Raw genomic sequence first — 25,551 nt, 5'->3', positions numbered from 1 at the left:
GTGATTTCAACAGAAATTTTGAAACAACACTGAATCTTTGCCAAAGGCTACATTCAGACAGCATATATTTTTGTTTATGTAACTCCTTTTTGGGTTAGAGGTCCACCACAGTCACAGGAAAAAACCCAGATTTATAAGCTGTATAACAGGGAGCATGACGCCAAAAGGAACAGTTTTAATATTCTTAATAGACTCCCTTAAATATTAGATAGAACTGATTGTTTCCCTTTTCTGTGAACATTTATTTTGAGGGAAAAAAATCTGATGAACCACATTCAGGTCAGTATGTTATGGACACATGGACATAAGAAGAGTAGAGGAGAACCTTAAGGCATAGCGGGCTGCAACTGGTTGACCTGATTTCTACCAAGTCTGGGTTACCGGGATGTCTTTTAAACCTATACTATAACAATACGGTGGAGCCAGTAAAATAATATACCTAACAGTTATTGCATGGTATATGATGTTTTTTGTTTGTTTCCTTTTGTTTTTGGTCCATATCAGTCCATGTTACATTATGTCACTTGTAGTTTCCACAGTGGGTTTGCTCATTTCATTTTTGCTTTTGTTCTTTACAAATGTGTAATTTTACTTTAGTTTGTATTTTTGGCGTTAGTTTCCTTCTTTTTGGTTATTATAATTTGTTTAGTTTTAATTAATCATTATAAGCTCAGTATAACCAAAGCACCATTTAACCAGAAGATGGCAGCAGTACAAGACTCCATCAACTTTTGGGGGGGTAAAATAGTTTGGCTTTATCTTAAATTAGCTGGCCACATAATGGGAATTTTGAGATATGCTTGTCTATTGTGGCATGGTGATCTCAATTATAGTGTAACTATAGTATTTCAAAGAGTGGAAAAGGGGCTGCTATAACTTGTACACACGTGACTGAGACTGTTCTGACAGCTCTGTGTATGGCTTCTATAATAATAGGGAGTCCAATTGTAGGATATTTTATTTATGTATTTAAACCGTTCATTGTATTTATCACGTAATGATGTCAGTTTGTGGTGATGTGTCTGTAATGGGATATTTTATGCATTTCTTTTAAGACCTTTACAAGCCGTCTTTCTGGTTTGCCGTCCATATTAGTTGCTCTAGTCTCTAGTTTCCTTTATCAAGCTGATATTGCTGTTTGACCTTTGTATCTTATCTGAACCGTGCTCATTATATAATGCTCTGTCCATTGTTTTCTCTTTGCCGCAATGTCTTACGTAAATGATTTTTTCTGGCGATTTATTATATTTTATTTTCCAAAGTTTGTAGGAAATGAACTATAAGAGGGGCCTAATAATAAAACACATCAGATACTGATTTTAAATTATTCTGCGGCAAAAAACAAACAAAAAACGCTGCTCAAAAGACAGATTTTTCAGTTGGATGTGCGTTTTTTTGCATGCAACTTCAGGGTCACTACAGTTCATTTTCATGACTGATACATTGACTGGCAGCTTTGTGCGCGCATCACGCGTGGAGAGGACTGCGGGGAATGAGGATGACGGCCAACAGCGACGCTTATAAATAAAGCGCCCACCGCTGCACGGAGTGGTACTGTAGACTTTCGTGAAGAGTAAGCCAGCAGGGAGCGGCCGCGGTTCATTGTTACATCGAAGGCGACGGGGAATGAGTCCATTCTTGCATGTCTTTGTGTTAAAGCGAAGAATTGCGGTGCATCTCCTGCAGAAAGCAGAGAAAACCGGTTAGAGGAGGTGAACGGGTTTAGGCCTTGAGTGGAGGAGCTGATGTGACGTAGCAGTCCACCGACACACACACACACGCGCGCGCCGGCTGCTGCTGCCTGCCAGGATCTCAGTTTAGGGAAATGACCGCGAGTGACCTCAAGGGAAACACTGTATTTTAGCGGTTGTTCGCAATTTTGTTTTTACGGACATTATAGTAAAATATACGACACAATTTAGCCACATACTTTAGATTAAAATACGTTATGTGAAGACGCTAGCTGGTCGCTAGACTGCCTCATTACTTTGGAAGACGGGCTAGTATTAGCTGGCTAAGCTAAAGTAGCCGGGTTAGACACTGCTAGCGGCTGGGGCTCTTACGTTTTGTTTCCGTCACAGATGCTAAGCTACGTTAGGTTAGGCTAGCTGCTGCCATGGATAAAGCCAAGTCAATGGTGGATAAGAAAGGAGCTTCGGGACCCTTTCATGTTAACAATGGGCAGAGCCAGAAGGTTTTTCACAGTCATGTCATGGTGGCCACTAACGGCAGCTGTTGCAGCAGCAGCAGCAATGCATTCGGCTCAAGCACCGTACCCAGCGGCAGCGGCACGTTTGAAAACATGCATCATCTGCACCGCGGAGATGATGCAGAGTGCAACGGGTCCCCGGCCAAGAGGTGCAGACTACGGAGGAGGACTGAGTCGGTGCGAAAACACAGACCCCGTAAGTTAAAGGGTTTTTCTTTTTCGTTCTGACATGATTTTTCCGTATCTGCTGTCAGTTGTGCCAAACATGAGCCGGGTAAATGCAATACCAACCGGCCGGTGTTTGCACAATCGTGCATTGTTGCAATGAGAGGAATGGAAAAGCTGTCACTCAGCGCGAGTTCTGCCTCATTGTTAACGATTTCTAATTTATCATAGCTGTGTTATCTGCTTCAGATCACACTGGTGTCCGATTAGAATGCGTTAAACTGTTCTGTCCAATCTTCAAGCCCTGCCGTCGCCAGGGAGACCCCCTTTTGTTTTTAATGAACCCTCAGGTTGCATTTGGAGCGCTGTGATTGGTCGGTTTCTGGTGGTGAAAAAGCTCCTGATAAGTGGGCCTGGTTTACCGCAGCCAATAAGCACTGGACTCTTGTCTACAAGAGTGAGGGTGAATGAGCAGCAGTCCCGCCCCATTATTTACCGAGTATGTTCTGATGATGGGAGTAGGTTCATCCGGGTAAAGTTGGAAGTTTTAACAGAGAATATGTGAAAGTCTCGTTTTATTCAACGAGTAAAGTCTTTTCAGATCTCCGGGACTGACTAACACTTTCTGCGGAGATACAGTTTTTAACGTTTTTCAGTTGTTATTATTATTATTTTGTTCACTCCGTGAGACGATATCTTGCAACATTATGAAACTCATAAATGAGAAGAAACCTGGTAAGTTTTAGTTGTCTTTTATTTGTTGGTACTGAGGATATCTAGGCATTACAATATATGTAGAATTACTCTTAATTACATGGACATAACAGTCAGTAATGCTTTCGTGCACAGCTGACTGCCAGCCATACTTAAGCATTCAGTGAAAGCCATTGGGTTTGTTATGGCTGAGTGTGACTGTCATGGTAAATCTCGTTACTGCTCTGTGGAGATACTTGCGGAGTGACCACATGGGCTTTTGAATGCCTTTCTTTATAAGTAAGCATGACGGCATTGCGTGAGTCTGTTAGTGACTATTTGGGAGAGACAAAGGCTGATGACATAGTTCTTGGTTTTCAGTGGATTTTTTGTCACTTTAACCCGTTACAAGCTTGTTCTATATTAATCTCCTCCCTTATGAGATCTCAAATACACTAATGTACACATATTTTTAAAAAGTGCTTGGTTTTGTTTCCTTACTAAGAAAACTGTTACCTGTTGTTCTTAATGCATTGCATTCTTTTTACAAAGTGACTAGAGTATAGAAATATATTTAATTATGCTCTGATATTTAAAATTCTTTCATTGTCACTTTGTCACAACATTTTTATAGTACTGCTGCACTTTACTCACTGATGGACAGAAATCAACCCATAAAAAACGTTTTATTATTAAAGAATGACATTGCAATCTGTTTGAAAGACTTATCAGAGAATAAATATTATCAGTTGTTATTCTGTAGGATGAAAAATCAAGTACAAAAAGATAAGACAGAATAACTTCTTTTGGTTAGATGTACCACTGCATATATATAGTATGTACTGAGGTTTGTATCTGTGAGTGATATGAGAAAAGCTAATCAGAAATTTTGAAAATCACCATGATAAAATGTTACTGTAGACTAATATAACATACTTTTTAGATTTCACATCTTGATCTGGCTTTCTGTGATAACTGATGCATAAATCATAAGAGAAGTGGTGCCACTGGAAAGAAGAACCTACACCAGAATTAGCCCAGATTACAACATTAAGGACTATTTCATCTGTAAACTTTGAAATGTCCGGTCAGAGCTGCTCTGCTTAATGGTTGAGTTATCCTTGGATGCAGGCCAGCCATTCTGTCAAACCAGGATAACTTTCTAAGCTTTTCCTCAGTGAGGGCTGAACCTGGAATGTGTTCCCCTCAGGGGTGTGATTTTTGAAGTGGTTTAAGGCTGGGGTTACTTTCGGGTAACACTGCCTGTAGTACCCTTTATTTGCACCGGAAGCAACTTGGCAGCAGTTAGTACACGCAGTTAACAACAAAGCTGAAACTTGTCTTCACAGTTTTTTATTAGTTAATGTTTCAGTTTGACCTTTTAGTTTTTAACCAGCACATACGATTTTATCCTGTTTGTTCAAACAGGCATAAAGAGATATTTATACAAGTTATACAAGAATGTTTCAATACAGTGCAAATATACGAGTAATTACATCCATTACTGAAGTGCACTGTCACCCTCACCCCAACCAGGTGTGGCAGATAGTTGTCCCTCCCTGAGCCCAGTTCTACTGGAGAATTCTTTCTATTAAAAGCGAGGTTTTCCTTCACCAAGTGCTTGCTCAGAAGGTCATCTGATTGTTGGGGGTTTCCTCTGTATTATTGTAGGGTTTACACTATAAAGCGTCTTGAGGTGACTTTTATTGTGAATTGGCAATTCAATAAAATTGAATTGAATATGTTTTAAGCTTTGTTAGATTAGTGTGAGGATCTCATGCCAAAGTTTTCCTGAAACTGTTCTGGCATTTGTGTGCATGTCCCTTAATTGAGGGTGTAGTAATTGTCAGTTTTATTTTATTTTTGCCACTTTAGTAACAGAAAACAAATATATCTCATATATGAGTGTCTCAAAAGCATTCTCACAAGTGAAACCTGTGATAGTTTTTGGATATATTCAGGTTGCGACTTTTTCATTTAATGACAGAAACAAACAGACAGACAGAAAAAGTAACAGTGTCACACCCAGTTTCAATCTCATTTGGGTCACCCTGTTCAACCTGAGCATAATTTAGTAAAATAGTTGCTGATAAAGAGATACATGTACAGGTTCATCCAGGTGTGCCACAGGTTCAGTCAGTGTTCTACTACTGCCTTATTTAATGGATTGTGACTAAGACATGATGACGAGTTTCAGTAAATGTTTAGGAAATTTGGGAAGGTGGAGATTGTTTCAGAGATAATGTAAATTCAGATGAGGGGAAGTGCTTGACCTATGAAACCCAAAAACCAACCAAAACTTCTTCTCCAGACTGAAACTTCTCCTCCACACTGAAACTATGTGGAGTCCTGCAATTCTTCTGATTTCCATTTCTAAAGAGTAGAAAAGTGCCATTTGCCTATAAATGTTCCCAAGGACAGCGCACTTGGAGGGGTTTTCACCTAACGAAAACTTGCTCCCATGCAGTCCTCCAAAATTCCAACTGCAAATTGCTGGTTGTTGATGATGTTGTGCAGTGGTTGAAAGCGGATTGGTTGACAAGTGGACCAGAATAGAGGACGGTGTTTGACAGGAATGGGACAAGTGAGGGGAAAAAAAGATGTAATATGAAAATTACGCACAGTGGCTGCAGTGGACACACTTGGCTTCACTTCTATATGCTTCTTTATGCTATAACTTTACTCTTCTCTTTGGCTGGCTGACAGACCAGCAACAGCTCAAGGAAGAGTAGCCCACAGACCGGTTGTACCACTGCCTCCATCAACAACTGACAGGTAGAAAGTGGTCAGCAGCTGTTTTAAAATAGAAATAAGTTGTTTCCAGGATTCGTTTGTGTGTGTGTGTGTGTTTTATATCTGTGGTATACAAAATTAATTGCACAAAGAATAGTCTGCAATGAAAAAAGTAATTTCCTGTGATATCACAAATTGATACTTGCAGTACAGAACCTGGAACAAGGGAATACTTGAGACATAACAAAACACATAGCACATAACAAAACAATACTCTGGCTTTTGTTTATTGAGGTAATACAGACTCAAGGCCAGCCTGCCCATGAGGAAACATGAAACCAGACGGACTAGATTATGTGGTAATAGCAGATGATGCTTCAAATAATAACAAAGATTTCTCAGTAATAAATTGAATGTGTTGTTGTATTGGATATAAAAAATACACATCTAAGTAAAGGTCAAGTGTGGGAAATGATGGATGTAATTAAGTTTTAGCAGTAACATTGAAGGTGATGGTGGTACTTCTCTGATTGTAACTATAATAATATGTTCGTAATAGTAAAAGTAAAGTGGATGCAAAAAGAGATGAAGATAATGGTGAAACACTTAATCTTAAGACTTTAGAATATCCAGAACAAAACATCCTTATTATCTTCATCAGAATGTTTACATCATCCCAGAATATAAAAAAGGCAAATGTAGCTGAACAGGACAGCTAATTTGTACTTTGTACTGAGTAAATGTATTTATATACATTCAACCTCTGGTTAGCACTGTAACTTATCAAAATCTTTTAAATGAAAAAAGATGTAATCTATGACATTTTAAAGTAATGCCCTGTCATTACTAATGGTAAATATATTGTCTAGGTATGCAATAAAGGAACCGGACTGTTTTTTTTTTTTTTTTTTTTTTTTTTTTTTTTTGGTGTACTTTTTAAGTCTCTCTCACTCATTTTTGTCATGCGGGGCAAAAGCAATACTTTTGTTGTGTCATTCCCTCTTCTTTTTGCATAATGTGCTTCCACACACATACAAACACCAAGCCCTTCTATGAAACCTGAGCTTAAAGGTGAAGCAATGAGAAATGTTATATATATGTTAGTTTTTGTGTGTGTGTGTGTGTGTGTGTGTGTGTGTGTGTGTGTGTGTGTGTAAAATCTGTGTATGTCATGGGGACATGCAGTGCAATACAGGTGTTTGTTAGGCCAAGGACCTTTTACCTACATCTACACAAATCACTCTTCATGCCCCAACCTTGCTCTTTGGCTGGGCAAAGTGTGTTTGTGTGATATGGCCCTGTATGCTCTTTGAAGCCTTGAATAAGTCAGGAGTTCCTGACTTCTTGTTTTTTCCATGACCCTGAAATTGCTAAAGACCAACTCTTAGAGAGATTTAAATGCTTTGGATACCTTAAATAACTTTCTACATAATAGTAAAAGAGTGATGGAAACAGCTAACAGTAGTTTTCCTATTTGCCTTGCAGTGAATCAAGTTTCAGTGTGTTAATGAAATCCATCCACTCAACCATCCATTTTCTTCCACTTATCAAATTCAGGGTTCTGGTGGTGCTGGAGCCTATCTCATCTATCATAGTGTGAGGGGGGCAGGGTACAACCTTGACAGACTTCCAGTCTATCACAGGCATGTCCATAAAATTCAACAATAACAAAAAAAGTACTCAAATGACTAGGCTGTATATTCATATTTGCTGATAACATCTCTCCCAGGAAAGCATCCTCGCAAGTTGGAGATACAGACACCCTCAGGACAAAACGTTGACACGTCAGTCAGGAAATGCATTTTTCATGAAGTGGAAACTTTGTCCCAACACAGCCAATGTTGACATGTTAGAAAAAGTTGGTGGTAGTCTGTCTTGACCTATTGTGCAAACCTGGCAGAAGGGAGCATTTGTATCAACAGTATTTTTGCGTTTAGTTAACTTTATATCTCTTTGATATTCTTTATTTTTTTTATATATGCTTTATTTAGTTACAAAGTTCCTGAAGACATACCGGGTCTCTTCTTTTAAGAAGTCCAAGTCAAATAGGCAGTGCAAAAGGTTACCAAAAAAACACAAAAGTAACAAAGAGAAATGATAAAACAAGAGATGCTTACACATCTTAATGCATTTACTAGCAACTTTAATCTCTGCTACCTATTGTCCCCAAACTTTGGATTTACAGTCTTTTTAGCCTCTGATTTCCACACACAAAATTGATGGTGATTGATGACTATGTGTGCTCTATTAGTTCTGTTTCCCATTGATGTAGTGGCCTTGTTGAATAAAATGTAGCATCCCTCATTGAAATCCAAAGAGGTCCCTTTGTTGCTCTTTGCTCTTTTTTTTTTTCTTTTTTTTTCCTGTCCACTAAGCCCACTTTTAGACACAACCTCAGAAGAACTCTAGAGCTTAATTTTTAATTTTTATCCTCTCTAAGATTGAGTACATTTATGATAGACTGAGGTGGTATGGAAACTGTCCGGGTGGTCTGTCAAATTAAAATCAGATTTTTTTTTCCTTTTTAAAAAAATCATGGATGCTGTGTTTTTGGGCCAGGGGTAGAGGGACCTTTCCTACTTGTGATCAGCTTGAAGTTGAAAAGCTAGTACTTCTGACTGAATGAGGCTTCATATAGTACAGATAATCTGCACATTTGTGAAGGCTTCATTAATGCTGAACAATATGTAAATATTTTATGGAACCGTGTCTTCTTCAAGACAGGGCTTGTTTAGAAGAATAATGCCACACTAAATTCTCCATGTAATACAACAGCATGGATCTTTAGTAAAAGATTGGGGCTGGCAACGTAGTCCTGTCACTTACTGAAAACATTACAAAATGAAAAGTATAACTGAACTGCTGAGCAGCTCATATCCTTTCTCAAGAAAAAAAAAGAGGTCAAATCAATTCCCAAATAGTTAGAGAGTGTTGTTAAATAAATGCAATGCAGTATCATGTAATCAAATGGAAGCCACAACTTCTCATTTTCAACATTTAATATCTTGTCTTAATGACGAAGTCATTTTCAATTATTGCATTGTGGCATTACATTTTGTACATTATCGCCAACAGGCTTCAAAACAGGGTTACAGTTTTCTCTTACAACGTATTTGTGATTTTTGCCTCTTGTTCAAGACAAACACCAGTGTTGCAGACGCTGTGCATGATACTTGGCTGCCCATGTTAGCAATTTCAGTGCTTCAGGTTCAGGACATATAACATCAACAGAAGGGGCTGGAGCTTGAAACACCAAGCTTGCAATTAGTGGACACTCTGCTGTACCATCTGAACCATAACTGACATCTTCCTTACTAACATTATTATTGTGGCTTAAATGTAGTTTAAAGAATTTCCACAATGACAACATAAAACCCTAAAAAGGGAAACAGGAAGTTTGTAGTTTTCACACAGATCATTAAAAGGTCAGAGCAGTGACGTTAACATAGTTAGAGTCTCCAAGAAGTTCAAAATAGACTAAATTAAAATCCTTAGATTATTTATGTTTATTTCAGGGAGGAAGTCATGATTTTTATACTGTAATGTTAAAAAAAATATGTTTGTTTGTATAAATTTAAATTCTGAATTTGAATCATGTCATGTACTGCTTGTGAGTTTGTTCTTTGGCTGGGGTTATGGAGAAAAACATGATTGTCACTTGAGGCAGACCCTGTCATCTACCCTGGCTGGCTGGCTTTCGTAACCTTTCCTTGCAGTGTTGCCTTTCATTTTGTCACAGTGGGAGATTTCATTTCTTTGAAGGTGGAAGACAGAAATGCTAGTAACAATCCATAATACTTGTGCAATTTTACTTTTCTCTTTTAAACTATTAATCTTGATCTCAGTGGTGAGAGCTGCTGTCTCTATTATAAGCATGTATTTCCTGTATTTAAAAAAAACAGAAAAAGAAAAAAATATTCTCTTTGTTTGGCAGGATAAAATGATAGTAATGAATCTAAGAATCATTAGTGTCACACTCAACAAGAGGAATATTTGAGTAAAAAAAAAATCTAGCAGGTGAGATTTCCACAGCAGGCATTGGAAAATCAATGTCTGTCAGTTCTTATTTACAGACATGAGAGCAGGTCACTGGGTAAGAGGGCACAGTGGCAAAAAAGTGCACTAGACAATGAATGTGGTGGTGGGTGACTGAAAGAGGCATTAGCCACTGTAGTGGAGTTGGAGCAGGTGTAGCGTTGGGCTATCAACAGATAACCTTAACAGGGTTAAAAGTCATAGAGTTGGTTTTGGTTCCTATTAGTTAGCTCAGTTTTCAATAGGCAAAGGTGTAAAAGTATTGCATGAGTTTACATTGTTCTGTGCAAATCATTTTATAGATATTAAAAATAATGTGAAACCTGAGTAACCTTTGGTTACGACAGTTTGCTGACATTAAAAGCAATATCAGTGGTATATCATTTACAAAGCCTATCCTTTATGTGTTCAAAAGAAAGTAGATTTTAGTAGGTGTAAAAGTGGAGACTGTGACACAGTTTCACCAAAAGTGAGATGTTACACTGAAGAGATTAATACTGAAGTTACTGTTGCGCATTCACTTTACTGACAAACAGTAAACCGTATCGTATAAGGACACATTCCCCCTACAGGACCTGCTTGGCCAAAACCATTCCACGAAGTCTTGGTGCACAGTTTTTGTGCTGATGTTTACTCTGAGAGGGTGGTGTGGAACCCTGTAGTTATTGAGTCAGCAGAGCACTCGTGATTTTTACACACTAAGATCCTCAGCTCACAGCAACCCTGTTCTGTAAGTCTTTATGGTCTGCCATTTTGTGGCTGAGTTGCTGTGGTTCCTAAACCCTACCACTTTGCAATAATACCACTTACAGTTGATTGTGGAATTTTTACAAGGGAAGACATGCAGCAAACTTAGTTTTTGCAATCTTGGCATCCTGTTACAGTACCACACTCGAATTCAGTGAGCTCTTTAGAACCACACATTCTTTCTCAAACATTTTTAAAGACAGACTACATTGTTAGGTGCCTAATTTTATACACCTGTGTATAAAACCTGTGGATTTAAAACACATGAATTCAAAGATTAAGACATTTGGCCCAATACTTTTGTCTGTATAGTATGTCAGTTTGACATAATTTACCATAAACATTAGATTGAGGGTCACATGTGCATATGCTTGTGTTGCTAACACTAATTGCTAACAAATCATAAAGGATGACCACTTGTCAAAGGATGATAAGTCGTCATCCTCTGAAGTGGAATCCTGAGCTTAGCTGAAAGTGGACTTTGCCTCAGTAAGCCAGACAGTCAGTCTGTTCCCTTCACTGGTCAGTTGTGAAATAGTCACTCTGATCATCATGCAAAGGCCAAGGCGCAGAGAGGGCAGTGAACAGTTACGTGCTGACCTTTTTAAGTCCAAATGCTGGTAAATTAGTTCAGTGTTTAACTACTACTGTCATAAGGGTAAAGAGTCAAAGATATCAATGTTCTAAGTCTGATTTACTTGGATTTGAAACAGTTAATTGATGAATTATTTATGAATGTTGTATTTGTATGTTATTGTTGTATTTAATGTTATTATTCAGAGTTTTTGAAATTGATAGGAAACTGATGACTGCAGGCACACGCACTCTTTTTACAGTTAAGTGATTAATCATTTGCTGAACTTCTATTCAGAGGTAGCTGCTTCAGTAGAGATGCTTACTGATCAACATTTACTCTCATTGAAGCTTTGAAATAAAATGTGTTCTTAGCATCTAACAGTATTCAGTGAGCAAAATCCAAGTTTATAAGTCTTAAATCTTGAATTGCTGATTCTATATTTACAGAGAAATATATAAACAATTACTTAGAATGGAAATCAAGCTGATGTATAAAGTAAGGACACATCGCAAGTGTCAGTGTTTGTGTGACATATCTCATAATAAACTGATCAGCCAAGGAGTTGTAGAAGAAGCTTCATTTGTTTATCATTCGTGTTTCTGTAGGATTTTGTTTACATGTGAAAGGCGTATTATATATTGTCTCAGTGTGCTGTTTACCAGTCATGTACTAAATGATTGGCTTCAACACAATCTTTTGTTCAATGCTGCCTTCCACAGCACCACAGCAACACATAGTTTATGTGAGCATGGTTGTCTTGAACACATGGTTTCCATTGTTCCAAATAACACACTAAATGATACAGCTGGTATTAAATGTCATGTGTGAAACCTTCCTTTTCATATTTGTCTTACCTCTCTACAGCACAGCAAAAACTTAAAACTAGATTTGAGGTATGCTGAGTGTTTTCCTCTGATTTAGCTCTGTGTAACCTCATTTTGTTATCAAACCATTCTTTACCAAGATTTCAACCAGAACTTTTCTCTTTGCTGAAGTGCCAATGCAGTTAGCTTATAAATATGGCAATATATTTTGTACGTCTTGAAAAACACAATAAAAATACAATTTGATGTATTGTTTTTGGAGGCAAATATCCATTGCTTTGTGGTGAATTAAAAACATCCTGCAGTATCACTTATGTCATCCTGGCCATGTAAATGTTAATTTAATTAAAGTGACTGACAGATGAGAAACAAGGGGAAGCTATAAGGAGTGGAACAGAATGAAGCTGGAAGAAGATGGTGTTCAGTAAAATAAAAAGCTCAAAGGACAAAAAGGAAAAATGTGTGGTGAAAGGCAAAAAACTCCAAATGAGAGAATGCTGCATTAAGTTTAGATGGAGGAGGGGAGGAAGTGGGAAAGGTCGAGAAAGGAAGATGGATGGTGTGTATGAGACTGTGATAAAGGCTGAGAGGAGAAGCTAAGGGAAAAAGAAAATAGGAGGCTGAACAGTGTATGAGATACCGAGCGAACGGGAGATGATGGGGAGTGGTAACTGTTTCTATGGCAATCTTGTGCTGTGGTAGCTTTTTTTTTCCTAGCCAGTGGTGCCAGAAGATTTTCATCTTTTTGTGCTGAACTCAGTGTTCTACCCCAAAAAATATCAAGTCCAGATTGTTTCCCCTCGCTCGGGTGTTGTTGTTTTTTTGCAGCATTCGATGTACAGTGCTCCTACTAAAACCATCCTGGAAGCAACATTACTGTCTTGGCAATTTGGATATCTTAACTGCCTTTGGGCAGTTATTTTGCAACTCCTATCTAAATGAACAGGGAGACATTAGTAATAAACTCCATTGATAGAATTACTGGAATTTGCTTCATTTCCTTTATTCATTCCTTGATTATGATATCCATAGGCTTAGATAATAATGAGCAGATGTGCCTGCCACATCACAGTTGAAAGTGTTATGATTCTCAACTGCATGTATCTGTGCAGCAACACAGTTGGCTCATATGTTTCCTGGTTTAGCTTTTAATTGGCTTTTGGCAGAGGGATTGGGGATAAATGCCTTGCGGTTATTGAGTTCTTCCATAGATTTCTATTAAGGATTATTACTCTGAGTCTCTGGTGCTTGTTTCATGCAACTTTGGTCTAGAGCACATCATGGTTCAGGGGTATGTCCTTATCATTTGCAAAGGAAATAGGCTTGTATTTATTTTTATTAACAGAACAACCAGAATTCAATATGTTATGCAAAAATGTCTGCATAATGTCTTGTTTTTTTTAAAAAGTAACAGTTTCCTTGTTTTTCCATTACCTTCTCCAGCCTTCCCCTGGTTTGGTATGGACATTGGTGGGACTTTGGTCAAGTTGGTGTACTTTGAGCCAGTCGATATAACTGCAGAGGAAGAACAGGAGGAAGTGGAAAACCTCAAGTCAATCCGCCGCTACCTCACCTCAAACGTTGCCTATGGTATGACTATTTACACATGGGTATCTCTCACTGATATATTTTACAGTTTTACAATTTATGAGATGAATTTTGTTATCAGCTTCAAATTCAGCTTTTGGGTTACTTGAGTGTTCAAAAGAAATTAAAACCCTAACACAAATCAGGAGACAATACCATATGGTAAAAATTATTCTTTCCTCATTCAGGTAAAACAGGTGTACGTGATGTTCACCTGGAGCTGAGGAATCTGACCATGTGCGGCAGGACAGGAAACCTGCACTTCATTCGCTTCCCAACACAGGCCATGCCCCGCTTTATTCAGATGGGACGGGATAAGAACTTCTCCAGCTTGCACACAACACTGTGTGCCACTGGAGGCGGGGCTTACAAGTTTGAGAATGACTTCAGAATGGTGTGTGTGCAGTATATCTATGATAACATCTCAGTATCAGTAGTACTGATTAAACATTATGACATAATTACAGTGAATAGTTGATTAATCAAATACTTAGTTGATTGAAAATAGATATGTGGTGTATTGGTTAACACATTCCTCTGACATGTTAAAGTTCCCCAGTGCAAGATTGGGAGGGGACACAAATCGTTCATGTCTCAAAATCTGTGCCAATTCAAATATGCAGATTCATCCACGGTGGTTACCCTTTGCAAATAACGGCAGATTTAGAGTTTGTGCAGTGACTCTTTATATAGCCCACGACGTAACCAATGCAAGTAACCAGCACTATTGCAAGGATTCATACTTTGCGTGGTGCAATATGTGTTAATTAAATTGTGGTCATGTCCTAGTATTTTAGAGTTGTTTTTTTTAATGCAATCGTCCCTCAAGTTTTTCTACGTCTTTGTCCATTTTAATAGTGTCAGCAGTCTCTCTCCAGGAATTTGCTGGTAATCTTGACTACTTTTATTGAGGTTTTGATTACTTCTCATATTGAGGTGACGTTTAGTCTCTGACTGATTCATTCAAAAGTTGCTGTGAAAAAGTAGCTGGGAATAAACAGGAGTAACCACCTGTACTGAACAAGCAATATGAATTTACATTTCTAGGGAGGTCAATATCAGTTTATGGCATATTGGGTTTCAGAAGGGGACTTTTTTGTTTTGTCTTTAGCCCCCATTTTTGATATGTTAATTCAAACTCTAGATAAACAATCAAGAAAATGGTTAATAGATAAATTAATGAAGAAAAAGTGAAAAAAATCTAGGTCATTTGTTTACAGAATCGTGTTTCAATGTAATTTCATCAGAAATTCTTGCCCTCCCTCACAGTACCTTTTTACCTAAGTTCATTGACCTTGTCTGCACTTCAGCAGGATCAGTGAAATCTCTGGCACTGCACAAACTGTGCTAAATGTCATCAATTCAACTCCAATGTGTTTTAAAATATGTAACTAAGTCTCAAGTCTACACTGTTTTTTTTGTTTATCTCTCAAAGTCATAGCTTTTGTATAGACAAGCAATACTTGCACAAAGTATGACACAGACTTGTGAACATTTAGTGATTGTCTTAACTGCTGATTTGTCTTAGCAGTCACAAAACATTAATGCTGTGGCTCATAATTTTTGTGTTTGCACACTTCCTTTCCCAGTTTCAAGTGTGCTGTCATATCTCTCCTTACAACAATTATAAATCTTTGTTTTACCCACCATGGCCACCATATATTCATGTTACTTGCTGTAACAATTCCAACTCCGTGTTGTTCCAAGCTATCAAATAAGTGGTTCTACTTTTTTCAGTGTTGTTCTTGGGCTCTATTATTTACTACAAGCAACCAGTTCTCTTCTTAATCTTTACGCCGATACCATCATGCCAGTTTACAGCAATTACCACGTTGTATGCTTTTATAGGAATGTTCATAGCCTAGTCTGCATTTGGATAAGGAAATTTTAAGTTTTAAAGGCCATTTTCAGTGAGGATTTGAAAGTCATTTTAATACTATACAACTGACAAATCAAGGGTTACAAGAATGTTTTACTTTAAATCATCAGGAACAGTTTTGCAGATAAAATAGTGCCTTCTCAATGTTTTAAACCTCCTACGTTTGTGAGCAGATGGCTGACCTGGAGCTGCTTAAGCTGGACGAGTTGGACTGCTTGATTCGTGGTCTGCTGTTTGTCGATCGGGTAGGCTTCAACGGACACCCTGAGTGCTACTACTTCCAGAACCCATCAGACACCCAGAGCTGTGTGAAGAAGCCCTGCACTTTGGACAACCCCTTTCCTATGTTGCTGGTCAACATTGGCTCAGGGGTCTCCATACTGACTGTGTACTCAGAGAACAACTACAAACGGGTGACTGGTACCAGGTGAGGAGAATGGGAACCTCTTTAAGGGTGCACACAGAATATTTATAAGCAGAATAGAAGAATATAAATTTTAATTCACTTGATTCTTTAGTCACAGGAAACCGACAGGGAAATCACTCAAAGGCTGTGTAAAACAAAGAAAATAATGAAAGGAGTGAGCCATAGATTTCTAGACAGAGGATGAGTGAACATAAAAATTCAAATTGGATACGTTTAAAGATATTGAAAAATCAAATCAAGAGATTAATGATACAGTGTGTCTACTGTCATTTAACAGGCAAGTGATGGTGTGTAGAACAGTCCATGTCAGTAGATGACAATACCAAAACGTTATTAATATATGTATTAATCAAGCTGAGAGAAACAATAAAAATTAAAGAAAAGTAAAAAAACAACAACAATAAACAAACAAAAAAACTGTTGCTAGATGAGGCTGAGAGGATAAAATACCATTACTATAGTTAAGTGTTTATTTTTATTTTTCACTCAGTAGTAGAATATACACATTATTCTACACATTAAACTTGTTTAAGCAAATAATGTTTCTATAACCTGTCTGTGAAATAAATTCATTGCTTGAAGCAAAATGTATTGAACAAAAAAGTGCCAGTGATAGAAAATAGGTCCTGTTTTGCCCAAGTGATTTCCAACCTGATAAACAATAGAAGGATTATAGCTGTTTGTTGTTGTGGTGAAGTCCTCTGAAGTCCTACATCTGTGTCCTTTGAACATGCAGTTCTGCATGAGAAGTATTTGCTCAATAGTGTGTGCAAAAGTGAAGGTGGCTCTTTTATGACTTTAGTAGATCTGGCAGATATGCCAGACTCAGTTGCCTGAGTTGCGACAGTCACATTCATTATCACCTTGTGTACCTTAGTACTTACATAATAGTAGAACTAGATATGATCATAGAATGAACTATAAAAATTTGTAAGAAATTGAAGTTGCTTCTCTCCATTTTGTGTTGTACAAAGAGTTTTTTTTCTTTTTAGATGATTTTAGATTTACTCAGCCTCCTGATTATTCTGTTATACAGTGAAATCATATTTTACCTTATAAACATTTTTTTTTTTTTTCAACTACAGTTGCTGTTACTTGTTCTGTAAATGGCAAGTGTGTCTTATTGCGGCTACTCACCGTGACATCAGAGTGTTTATGCGTGTGTGTACAGCCTCCATCTGAGTCTATTGCACTGTTCCAGGAAGAGAAACATGATCAAACTGAACTCACATGTTGTGGGTGTGAGTAGTGTGGTCAAGTAGAGGCACAAAGGCTTTATACATTAATGTTGTATAAGGTATTTTATTTCAAAACAACTGTCTCATGTTGGCTCTGTTTCTCCTCTCTTATTCTGGCACTAACTAGGTGTTTATTTTGTAGCATATTTTAATCCAATGTATTTATATAGACAGTTTAAAAATAACCTTTGTTGTACACATTGTCTAGCAGCAAATATCAGAAATATATGCAAAGAAAAATAAGATAAATTATATGGAGTTTAAACAAAGACATAAAAGTATAAAAACATAGTAAACTAAATCTTTAATACTAAAATGGCCAGCCACCCAAAAGCCATAAAAACCATAGATTTTTATTACAAGCTTTTCGTGCTTTATTTTTACAGTTGAAGCATAATGTGTGAGACATTTTGTTGGCCTAGGAATTGACGTTTGTTCCAAGGTTGGAGTTCGTATGGGCATTATTTGTACTGTCACTGTTAAAGTGTTCACACCTTTTCTATTGCTTCTTTAAACTTCAGTAGCATTTTTCTCCCTTCTTTTTCTTTGATCTATAATTTGTTGTTTACACCCTTTCTTTTTCTTGTCTTCAGTCTCGGAGGTGGTACATTCCTGGGGCTTTGCTGTCTGCTCACTGGCTGTGAGACGTTTGAGGAGGCTTTGGAAATGGCTAGCAAAGGTGACTCTACAAATGTGGACAAACTGGTGAAAGATATTTATGGGGGAGACTACGAGCGATTTGGCCTACAGGGCTCTGCTGTAGCATCGAGGTACGATCACGTTTTTTCTTTCTATATTTAAAGCTTCTTGTTTTGTTTTTTTTAGCGGTACAATGAAATACAGACTGATCCTAGGAGTGTTTGTATACATACTATAAAATAGGTCAGTAAACAATAAATATAACAGTGTGATGCAATGAACAGAGCCGTGTTTGGTTTTTATTACTGAACTTTGACCAGGATGCCCATCTTTTATTTGTCTGGTTGTCCAATGTCTTCACTTCTGACATGATAATGAAAACCAGTGCAATCATGTGAAGCGGAACTTTTTAATTAAGTACATTTCATGATTCAGTAGCTTGTAGAACCAGCTTTAGAAGCACTAACTTGAAGTAAGTATTATCTCTGACTATCTGCATGACATTAAGAGACCTGTCCCACCAAGTCTGGACTTTGACTGGGCCGTTGCAACAGCTTGATTGTTTTATTTCTCAGATATTCTGTGTGCTTGGGATCATTGTCCTGTTTTATGTCCAAATTGGGGCCACGTTTTAACTGTTAGATGGATGGCCTCACATTTGACCCACTTGTTCAGTCTTTTTCTTATTGTAGTGAATTTTAACATTTAACATGCTAACTGAGGCCTGTAAAATCTGAGATGTAGCTCTCAGGTTTCTAGGATGTCCACTCCTAAGGAATATTGTGGCATTGTGTTAAAACTAACTTGAACACTCCAGAACAGCAAACTGGCAAACCATCTGCTTTTATAGAGGTGATCACAACTGCAGATGATTTATAAACAATGAATCTGTTGCATTTGATTAGGAGAGTCTGTCTGTTCTTTCTGTGGAAGCAATAAGAGTGTACTTTAGTTTGCACAATGTTGTGCAAAAACTGTCTTTTTCACATGACTGTATGTGACACTTGTAATTTTTGTAGATGTCACAGCAAATGTTATAGGAGCTTATTTCAGCTGGCTGCACTGCTGCTGTGCTGGGCTGCATTGTTACTGTTAAAATACTATTTGGTTATTGTAACTATGAAAGATTAACAAAATGGGGGGGGGGGGACACACATTGTAGATGCGGATACAACACTAGCGTAAATCCTAATTTGTGTCCCTGATTAAAAGCTGGAAAACCTAAACTGATCTTTACTCACTAAAATGCACACCTGATTAATCAATAATCTAATTGTGTAAAGTGGATGAAATTGGCTTGGAACTTGATGAGTGAGCTAAAAGCTCTGATTTATGTGCTCACATAAATTGCTCATTTAGCACGATGGGATAAGAGGATAAATTATCCAAAATTGTGTGGGCATTGTTTAATTGCAAAAAAAGCAAAAATATATCAATAAATGAACAGTTAGTAATAAATATTTTACACACAGACGCACACAGGCTCATTTGCTCTGGTAAACTGAATTTAGCATGTATACAGTAAACCTGCAGCTCTGGGTCCAAAGTTGTTCCATAAAGCATTGTAAAAACACATGTAATCACAGTTATCAAGTTCTAATCGGTGTTTTGTTATGGTTTTCTTTTTAGTGATTTATTGAAACACACACACACACACACACACACACACAGTGACAGCTGCTTCAAAAGGTTTTTGAAGAATTTACGGGTTCTCTTTTTTTTTTTTCTGTTTTTTGTTTGTTTGTTTATTTTAATGTGAAGAGTCAATTAAACTTTGAGGAAAATGTCTTTTACAACTTGGGTTTTTTAATGGTCTCTCTTATAGTTTTGGTCACATGATGAGCAAAGAGAAGCGAGACAGCATCAGTAAGGAAGACCTGGCCAGAGCCACTCTGGTCACCATCACTAATAACATAGGATCCATAGCACGCATGTGTGCAGTCAACGAGGTACACACACACACACACACACACACACACACACACACACACACTGAGTCGGTCAACTATACCCAGCTAATCATAACAGCCATATAAAGGTTATGTAATACAGATACTTGCATGATTTTATCTACTGTTTCATAAACCTCTAAGATAGTTTCTTGTTGAAGTTCTTAGAAACAGACACCCAGACCAGAATTTAGTCATTGCATCACCCATCGACACGCCTACACCTAAACTACTCTTTACTGGCTACTCAGGATTACCGAAAACATAAAATCAACTTCAAATCAAATTGTTCTTTACAAACACATTCACAATTTACATCTTATGGCTTGCTATAGCTATTTAACCATAGAAAAGAGAAGTTCTTTGTTGTCGTGTGTGTCTGTGGTAGGGGGTGGAGCTTTCTTAATTTTTTTTGTTTTTGCATTTTTAGAAATCCAAATATATTCCTTAATTTTAAGTTTTGGGGTTTTTTTGGTAAGGTTTCTGGATTTGTTTATATTTTAAATCATACTGATGTTTTGGAGTTCTTTTTCGTGGCAAAAAAAATCACCAGATTTCTTCCCAGCACACTTGTGTTGTAATATGTTGTAAATAGCCAGCTGTAAGCTAGCAAACAATTCTGGGATTGGGGTTACTGGTACTATGTGACAAAAATTATTAGGTTTAATAGGCAACTGTAAAATTAATTTAAAAACCAAAACAGTAGCAGCTAAAGCTGAAGTAAAGGATCAGTCTGGAGTATTTCTACATGCTGTGAGCTTCTTTACAGTGTTGCCTTGTGGCATGGCGATCAAGCAGCATTGTACAGGGCTATCACTGCATGCAGAGCTGCAGCGAAGAAAAACGTGCATATATAGGGTTAAGGAGGGTTTCTTTTAAATGACTTCTGAAAGCCTTACTAATAAAATTAAGACCCCCATTTTATCATAAACAAAAATCTTGGTAACTGGATTTCAGTCCTGTATTTGACCATTATATTGGCATAGAATTGTGCTGTTTAAGCTACATCGACCAACACAAAGTTACCCTGCTAAATTTTCAGGTAGAATTACACACTTGCACACAACACAGCAGGATGTTTTGCAAGATTTTTTGTGTCTTTGGTATTCTACCAGATTTCATCAGTGTTTGTTTATTGGTTCTCTAGCACCACCATGTGGTGGTGCTAGAGAACTCATGTCCCATTATGTATTACTTTATTTTATTTATATTTTCTTTATTACTGTATTTGTAAATTATATGCCTTTATTATAGTCAGTTTTTATTAAAATTTGCATGACATGGATTAAATGTCAATGTCATAAGAAAAATTTACCTTTAAAATGTTTCATTTAACCAAGTGAAAGACCTGGGATTTAGTATCCTTTTGCTAACCGTGTCCAGGGAGAGAGGGGAGAGAAATACGAATCATCAGCGTTTCATTATCAGAACAAGTTGTGAATTACTTGTTTAAGCTCTGCCTGATTTCAGATCAGTTTGTTGGGTCTCAGTTTCTCTAAATTTAATTTTTTTTTTTCTTTTTCTCATAAGAAAATTGAGCGTGTGGTGTTTGTTGGGAATTTCCTCCGTATCAACACAGTGTCCACCAAGCTGCTAGCCTATGCCATGGACTACTGGTCCAAAGGCCAACTAAGAGCCCTCTTCCTTGAACACGAGGTGAGCAGATGGCTGTCCTCTCGTTAAATTAAAGCAATTATTTAATGTGTTTATAATCATAATTATAATCATTATATTTACCCTCAGAAACAAAGCACTGGTTGGTTACATGATAAAAGCCTATAAAACATATATTTATGTGCTTGTCTTTTTGCTCCAGGGTTACTTTGGAGCTGTGGGAGCACTGATGGAGCTGCTCAAGACAACAGAGGACCCCTGAAGGAAATTCTGTCAGGACAACATCAACTCTTGACAAGACGATGTCACCTGCCCTTGAAGGCCGTGATGTCTTAATGCTGTGACATCATCAACTTTTGAAGCTGCTGACAGGTCCCATTCGTAGAGGCCACAAAAGGAACACTAAGAGAGAACACAGAAACTGATAAAAGCCATTTTTAATAATTTAACACCTGTAAATAACAATGACCTCTAACATTCATCTCCTAAATTTCCCATCATCCCCCTATCATAGAGGTTTTAATATTGTAATCTTTTATTTATGGTTTCCGTTAATGGGGTCTGCTGATTCGTGTAATCAGCCCTATGTCAGGAAGCAGAGACACAAAGTATTTTAGTGTATTTTGTTATTGTGTTTGTGTGAATAGCTACTGTAGCATTACATCCTGGGGACAGTAGTGCGCCGGGAAACAATTTGTGCAACAGTTCTTTAAAATAGGATGCCTTTGCAGAAGAGTTAACTGCTGAATGAGGGATTTGTACCACCAGCAACTCAAGGAAACATCACCGGGGGGTTGGGCAGCTGTGGTTGCCGGTTTGTTGCACAAAAAGTAGCCCACTGCTCTACTGTTTCTGCTGAGTGCACTGAAGCCAAAACCTGTTGAGATTCATACTTTACCTGCCTCCTTCAGCTCCAATGGGAAGCAAAAAAACAAACAAACAAAAAACGGTCTTTATTTTGCTCTACTACATATGGCCTTTGCTTTTTGTTTGTCTCTCCTTTGTCTGCCTATATGTAAGCAAAACTAGCACCACCAGATTGCCATGCATGCATACTCAACCTGCTGAGTTTAGTGTTAGGTGACGGGACCAAGACGTTGTCTTCCAACAGACTGCAGTGCATCATTGATTTCTGTTCTGTTCTGTTCTGACTGGCATCGCCAGAACTACTGTTGAGGACCCAGTCTGACTCGGCTACTTGTGTTTGTGACGTATGAAATACTTGATCTAATCTTTATATTTCTTTCTGTTTTTCTTTAATTTCCCTGTTTTCTGTCAGTGTCAGGAAGATGGAAGCATCATTCATCCTTTTCTGGCTTTTCTGCCACGCTGCTGCCTTGTTTGGGTGTTTGTAGTGTGATTTTAATAAATGTTCAGACTCAGAATCCCAACATAAAAAATAATTAGCTGATGATGCAAAGGTAAAGTGTCAGTTTGTGGGAGACAGCTAGGAGTCACCCCAACATGTTAGACTGTTTACCATTCTGGTACCGACACTGTTGGTAGCTGTTTTAGGTTTGGTCCATGAAATTGTATTTTCCCCCAAACCCCAATTACCCGTCTCTAAAAACAAGCACTTACAGAATTTTAAGAGTTGTCCAAAATTCCCAAGAATTTTAAACAGGTACTTTATGATTGCTGTGAAACAACCATAAAAATCTGGAAAATCCAAATTGTCTAAATTGAAATAATTGGTGAGAATTAGCCACAATTATGTGGTAGACTTTGAACAGAGAATGGGCTTCATATGCCATTGCTGCCTGTTTGCACTGATTTAAGTCTATATTGACACTAGCACTATAAAAGAGTCTATTTTTAACACTTAGGGTAATACCCATAGGATCAGAGACTCGGACCCTTTGAACCGAGAGCCAGTCCAGATCTCTGCACTGAGGTAACAGGGCCTAAAGTAACACTTGTATATTTATCATATACTTGAAAATGGCACGTAGAGCTTTAATATGTAATAATTTAGCATTGCCATCACAGCGTGATCTGCGATTATTTGAGAATGCTGAAATTTAGTTAACATGAGCGCATGTTTGCATGGACACAGGAAAGGTTTGTGTTATTTACTAAGCTTAGAAACAACAGTTGTAGAGAGTCACACTAGTAAGTTTTCCATTTGCTATAAGAATTGTCTAGTGTTTTTCGAGAAACAGACCACAAGTGTATTACGCTGTTATGTCCCACCTATCTTCACTTCCTAGCCTGAACCTTTACAGCCTTTCTTTTTATCATCAAAGCAGCTGAGCTATAAAGCTGGGCAATGCAGGAAATACTGTCCACTGTTATATATTAGGTGTAACTGTCTACCTGCCTTTACTCTCCCGAATAGGAACTATGCTCTTTCTGCAATCTCGAGTTAGTCGTCGCTTAATTTGCCTTCAATCATTAGACTTTTTATCAACACTCACACCTCCAGCTGTGTTCAGTATTGTGGGTTTTACACAGTACATGAATAACACAGAAACTTAAAATTACAAGGGTAAAATCCTAAGGCGCTAGTTTAATGTAGCCTACTAAAGTATTCTGTACATTTTATTGACAAATATTGAGTGATTGCCACTGTCCCCGCTTCACCATCTAACATACACACTGACTACACTTTGACCCCGACCCTTAAGCTGCTTTGCTGATCTGTTTGTGTTTAACACATGGGAGAGTAGGCTCATAGGCCACTTTTTGTGAAATGTTTATTTTAAACTGACACCCATAGTGCAATAACATCTAAAAAGATTTTCTTGTGAATTGAAAATGCCTCATTGTTTCCCATTTGGTGATTGAACAGAATCAAAATAGAAAATTGTACTTTTTTTTTTTTTTTTTTTTTTTTTGACAAATGGTTTGGGTTATCTGTCTCATTGTAGTCCAGCTAGTGTGATTCATACTAAAAGTTGGTATTCAATTTCTGCTGAAAGGTTAACAGGCTTTATAAGCTTTGTAATGGCTTGATCAATGTAAATGCCGTCACTTATGCAAGTGTTTTGAGTAATAGTGTAGTGAAATAATGGAGGCATAATATTGTGAAGAGAGGTTTTGCAATTGCTTCCTCGAAAATGATCAATGTTCCCTGATGTTTTCTTTTAGCTGTGATGACACTGCAAACTGTGACACAAGCTATGCTTTCTTCTCTGTGTGTTTTTCTTTTTCTGTTTTCCCCCCTTTGCCTTGTACCAACTGATGTTTGGATGTTAATTAGTGACCTCAATCTGTCAGGTGCCAGTCTGCTTTAAAATCAGGCTGGAGTTTGATACCTTGTGCCACCCCTTCATTTAATCTAAAAAACCAAATCATTTGCCTTTTAACATGTGTTAGCCTGGTTGCACCGTGTTTGTGCCCTTCAGTTCCCTGCTACTTAACCTCATTTTTACAAGTTTTAAGTTTTACTCTTGCTTTTTTTTTCTTTTCATTTGTACTGTAACAGAAGATTCATTGCAGTTAATACCCATTCAGAGTCTGAATATCAAAGTGTCCACCTGCAGTCCCAAGTGGATCTTGGTACATAAACAACATTAACCTTCAGTGCTAGCTTTCGTTTCCTTTGTTTTTTATTTTATTTTGATAGAGGTTGTGACTGTCTTTTTTTTTTATCCTTATTTTTTTGTGGCCAGTAAGGAGTGATAATGTGAGTTGGCATCTTTGTGTGTGTGTGTGTGTGTGTGTGTGTGTGTGTGTGTGTGTGTGTGTGTGTGTGTGTGTGTGTGTGTGTGTGTGTGTGTGTGATTTCAAAATGTCTAAAATGCCTGTTTTTTGTTTGTTTTGTTCTCTATTGATGTTTCCATTGATTTCAGTTGGCCCAACAGACCAGTGTAATTGCTTCCAGCCATCATAATCTGTCAATGTGCAGAAATCTGTGGGAAAGCGTTGAGTTTCTCTTAGCAAGTTTTACTTTTTGAACACATATCACCACTGTCCTGCAGAACATTGTTTCGCAGCACAGGGGAACATCTTTTTATGGAAACCAGTGGTTGTATCTTTTTACTTGGTGTTAGGGGAATCATTTTGAGATGATACATAGTCACTGTAGAACATAAATGATATGTTGTTAATTTTACTGTTTACCCCTATATCCCCACTAACAATTGCAAGCTATTACATAATTTTCATACTCCAGAAATTTGAAGCTGGTGTTATAGACTGTTGTGGGATTATGGGATAATATTGAGTTTAGATACGTTTAGTATTGTTGAAACTAACTGGTGTAGTTGCATACTGTTGCAGCTTCACTGTTT

General features: G+C 37.6%; 1 protein-coding gene across 2 annotated transcripts; it reads left to right on the top strand.

Annotated features, from left to right (window-relative positions):
- Positions 1 to 1,487: 1,487 nt before the first annotated feature.
- LOC116324856 (pantothenate kinase 1-like) lies at positions 1,488 to 24,152 on the top strand. Of its 2 annotated transcripts, none has more exons than XM_031745623.2 (8): positions 1,488 to 2,405; positions 13,427 to 13,573; positions 13,759 to 13,964; positions 15,623 to 15,876; positions 17,708 to 17,884; positions 19,579 to 19,702; positions 21,233 to 21,358; positions 21,519 to 24,152. In XM_031745623.2, exons 1-8 carry the CDS (start codon positions 2,117 to 2,119, stop codon positions 21,576 to 21,578), a joined length of 1,383 nt encoding a protein of 460 aa, XP_031601483.1. In that variant the 5' UTR covers positions 1,488 to 2,116; the 3' UTR covers positions 21,579 to 24,152. The 2 variants fall into 2 exon arrangements, with proteins under 2 accessions (XP_031601483.1, XP_039477843.1); XM_039621909.1 differs by lacking the exon at positions 1,488 to 2,405 and adding an exon at positions 2,877 to 3,109.
- Positions 24,153 to 25,551: the final 1,399 nt, after the last annotated feature.

The sequence above is a fragment of the Oreochromis aureus genome, linkage group 13 (genome assembly GCF_013358895.1).
Source record: "Oreochromis aureus strain Israel breed Guangdong linkage group 13, ZZ_aureus, whole genome shotgun sequence".
Lineage (NCBI taxonomy): Eukaryota > Metazoa > Chordata > Actinopteri > Cichliformes > Cichlidae > Oreochromis > Oreochromis aureus.
This window is presented reverse-complemented; position numbering and strand designations above follow the sequence as displayed.